Below are 4,258 nucleotides of genomic sequence, written 5' to 3' on the forward strand. Positions count from 1 at the left end.
GCTAGCCTTTAAACACTCTATCACAAATTTCATTGGACGAGCCTTTACGCTGAACGTTTTACGGGCGGGGGGGGGAGACAATTTCCGAATTTTCCCCTTCCGACGGCAGCAGGCGCTAAAGCGTCTAACAAATGAAAATTGTACGCAAGAAAATGAACGACTTTTGAATGGTTGCGTTCTCCTTGTGTGGGGTGTTGTGTTTGTTGCTCCTAGGCTTCAGAAACGTATTATCGACCATTTTTCGAGATGTGAAATGGCAAAAACGCATGAAAATCGAAAAGTTCTGAAAATACTCCGCAGAAACGCATTAACGACGGTCGGAAATTTGCAGAAACGCATTATGACGTTATTAACCAATAAGAGTCTTCATTTCGTATAATTTCGTCTGCTCCAATTTCTTCAGCCGTGTTCCCAGGTTGTGTACAAATTTCATTGGACGAACCTTTACGCTGAACGTTTTACGGAAAGGGCGAAGACAATTTCCTAACCAAGGATCCTATATGTTATTAGGATAGGTAGCCCTCCGGCCAGCCCGTGTTTTCAAAACGCCGGCAGCGCCGTCGATATTAAGAGAGCCTCTAAACGTGGGACGTCTTGTTTCTATTCCCTCAAGGACAAATTTGGCGGCGCTTCCTGCATGTTTTGTCCTTGACGGAATCTAAAGACGGATTCTCTATCGCGCATGACCCACCGACGGCGCTGCCATTTTTCGTCCCTCGCCTCGTATCCTTCTAACATATAGGATCCTTGGTCTAACCAATGAAAAATGTACGCAAGAAAATGCACGACTTTTGAATGGTTGCGTTCTCCTTGTGCGGGCAGTGCTGTGTTTGTTGCTCCTAGCTGAAACGTAGGGCAGTATATCAAAATTTCTTTTAATTTTCTGTTAATTTACCTTGCTACGGAACCTGCTTTTGTAGTTTTCCATAAATACATTGAAGTGTAAAAAGTGATTTAAATCAATGATTTAAAAATAAATTGATTTAAATCAGACAACCCTGTTGGCGAAACAAAATTTAAAAACCAATTATCGTTGGAAGAACAAAACGTGCCAAACTTACGTTATTAAGTTACTAATGGTGTTAGACAATAAAATAATCATGATACAATCATTAGATAGGTTAACTTCGCGCTAAAAACCTGAAAAGAAGATTATGGATTATTGTTTCCCAACTTTGCCAATAAGCGGATGAGATGGTGTGAACAATCAACCCATGGCGATCTTGTTAGGGTGTATTTTTGTTAGTGAACTATTTCGAGTCCGACCCTCGTGCGTTGCGGAAATAAAGGGGAAACAAATTTTGTAATTTTAAATTCAATCCTTGTAAGACTCTTTCAGACGGAGTTTGTTTCCCTTTTTACGCCACAGGGGGCGTTAAATACCGACCTTCCAACCAACTATCTATTTCTCTCTACGGCGACCTTTACTCTAGCCGTACGGGTAATTTCTCAACTTTCTTCTTACCTTTTTATTTCATTCTTGACGTTTTCTATATAACCAGAAGTTCCACCATGTTGACTTAACTACTTCCGCTATTTGGGTTTAGTTAGGGTGAATGACATTACGATTTCTGAGATCAATTAGTCAAATTTAAATTTAATTATTTTAAAACCGCGTCTTGCCCAAGAATCCCCACAATTCAAGGGGCCCCCATGCAGGGATGCTAAAGACCTCTAATGCTTTAAAGAATTTAAAAGCACGCCACTAATTATGGCAAGAGTATTACCAGAAAAATGTTATTGAAAATATTTTTAAAGATTGTACAAAAGGTATTGAAACCGAAGACAAAGAAATTCAGTATTTCACTTCCTTGCAAATATAGCGTAAGCTTTAGGTAAATAAATACAAAAAGATTAAATTTATCTAATATTTTATTTTATTTTAAAAGCAATTCCATTTAATATCAGCATATTGGATTTTATTTTTTGAAGTAAAGTTATCTAAACATAGTTTATTGATAAACAAAATTGCCACAAAGCGACATCGTCGCAGAATGACAAGGGCGTTTTTAACTCAATATTAAATATCTGATATTGTAAAAATCGGTACTTCAGGTAGTACTTCTTGAACAGCGTTAAAGTCGTCGCCGGATTCCTCAAGAGTTCTTCGAAGATCTTCAAAAGTTTCCCGCATTGTTTAATCACAGTCTCGGCCGTTTCCAAATTTTGTTGGTCCTCAAGTGCTTTTTCCCGAACGAGTCTCAGCTTGCGTCGTTTCGCGTCCAAACGAATGAGGTTATTGTCCAGGCTTTCTTGCAAACGGAGCAGCAACGGAGGATTGTCGCACAAGCTGGCCTGGTCACGGAGCTGTTGGTAAAAGTCGCAGTTACTCACTTGCCTTTGAACCCCATTTTCGAACTTCGGTATTGCCACGTCTTTGATCCATCTTTGGAATTGCTTCTTTTCGACCATTTCCTGGTGCAGACCAAGTAGCATTCGCCGCAGTTGGACGGATGACGTTTCCAATCTCTCGATACGTGACCGATATCTTTCGAATCGTTTTTTCCATTCTTCCTCGCTGAACGGTTTTCGCGATCTTCGTATAGGCATTTTGAATTGTAGCTACTACTGCGAACGGCCGTAAACGACTCAATGCGGTTTTGATATATTCCCCAACAAGAGGGTGATACCGATGACTTTTATCAGAAGTGTTTGATGTTTGTTTTTCAAAGATAATTATCTATCCAGAAACACTTTTCTTTGCAGGGTCAAAGTACCTTTCAATCGAAGTGGCTCACCCCTCGAATCGCGCAAATGACATGGACACCACGTATCACGGTTCAAAGTTCACCTGGTATGATGTTAAATGTGGAAATTACACTGGTTAGAAATATCAACTTATTTATAAATCATATTTTGAATCAGCCATAGTTGAATAAAGTTAGTTATGTATTTTTCCCTGTACTATTCAAAAGTTTATTTTGAACAAATTTAACTGTGGATGTACCCATTAAGTGCAATATCGCTAGAGTTACATCTCACGGCACAAATTCCTAACTGCCAGCTATCTTTATCAGCATAAGGTGGCGCCATCTACAGCTGCATTTATATATGATTTCAGATTTATATTTGAACTATACCTCTAGTTATAATCAATGGGTGGGCCTCGATAGAGCGATTTTGTTTAAATGAAGTCTAAATTCGCATAGTTATGGGGGTAATAACTAATTTAAAATTTTACAACACCAGGTTTAACATAAGCTAGGGGTGTAAAGGAATAGCTTGGGAGAGCTAGGGGAATCACAAAGAGGGGATGGCCTACCGACTGAAAAATAGGCCGCTTACTTAATCGAAAGTTATATCACGAACGATAATTAAAAAGGTAAACACCACGTATTTAAAATAAGAAGTTTAATATTAAAAGTGAAATACTGATAACTTGTTCTCACAAAATTTCGCATAAAGGGTTCCGTAAAATCGCTACAAGAGGAACAACAACGCCAAACGTCTTTATCACAGAAAAACATTAATAACACTAACCCTTTTTTGGGTTTTTAAAAACATGCGCGACCTTTTTATTAGCGCGCGTAGATAAAGGTTATATTTGAATTTTGACAGTTTTATAGATACATATTTAAAACATGTTAGTTATTAAATCAAATTACGAAATATCGGAATATATTTAACAAGGGGTAACTGGTGCTAGTTACGTTAAAATGAGTCATAATGCGTGTTAGCAGACGATTTTTTTATTTTTTTTCATTCGCGTTAGAACCAAGTAAGATTTGGGGGCGAGGATATCAAGTGTTTTCAGAAGTGGTAACTTGGTAAGGTATGCATGAGTCACGTCCAGGAAATATTTCGTCCCAATGACATCTAGTATCATTGTGATCTAGATATCGCAGTTATATTACACATCCAGTGTTTGTCGAAATAGGCGTACATTTAACGATATTTTGTGAACACATGGAAACATTTGCAATTCCTTTCCTCGGTTATTTACAATTCTTAAATTAAACTATGAAAAATATTTAAAAGAATTCCAACGTCAATTTAAATTTATAGACGTAGTTTAACAGTAAAAGGTATCTTATTTTATTCTACTATTTCAAAACGACTCCGGTTCAAAATTGTACTAAGCCCCTTATCAGTACATCATTAACATCATTAATAAAATTAGATAAAGATTTTCATGGTTCGTACTATTCGTAACGGCGCTAGCTTCTAAGGGGTTGTGCCTATGATCTAGCGTCTGCTACAGTTAAATTAAAAATTCAGAAAAAACGTTTTTTTCTTAAATAAACTTATCAAAATTTAA

General features: G+C 37.3%; 1 protein-coding gene across 3 annotated transcripts; it reads right to left on the bottom strand.

Moving 5' to 3' along the window:
• Positions 1-1,854: 1,854 nt before the first annotated feature.
• Positions 1,855-3,465, bottom strand: LOC149962313 (uncharacterized). Of its 3 annotated transcripts, none has more exons than XM_090169125.1 (2): positions 3,390-3,465; positions 1,855-2,791 (listed from the first exon to the last, which is right to left on the bottom strand). In XM_090169125.1, exon 2 carries the CDS (start codon positions 2,548-2,550, stop codon positions 1,942-1,944), a length of 609 nt encoding a protein of 202 aa, XP_090025251.1. In that variant the 5' UTR covers positions 2,551-2,791; positions 3,390-3,465; the 3' UTR covers positions 1,855-1,941. The 3 variants fall into 3 exon arrangements, with proteins under 3 accessions (XP_090025251.1, XP_090025247.1, XP_090025259.1); XM_090169121.1 differs by lacking the exon at positions 3,390-3,465 and adding an exon at positions 3,081-3,368; XM_090169133.1 differs by lacking the exon at positions 3,390-3,465 and adding an exon at positions 3,286-3,322.
• Positions 3,466-4,258: the final 793 nt, after the last annotated feature.

The sequence above is a fragment of the Leiobunum rupestre genome, chromosome 1 (assembly GCF_980474605.1).
Source record: "Leiobunum rupestre chromosome 1, qqLeiRupe1.1.hap1, whole genome shotgun sequence".
Classification (NCBI taxonomy): Eukaryota; Metazoa; Arthropoda; class Arachnida; order Opiliones; family Sclerosomatidae; genus Leiobunum; species Leiobunum rupestre.

Coding starts and splice junctions, on each gene's coding strand:
- LOC149962313 (XM_090169125.1), bottom strand. CDS start 2,550: ATGCCTATACGAAGATCGCGAAAACCGTTCAGCGAGGAAGAATGGAAA.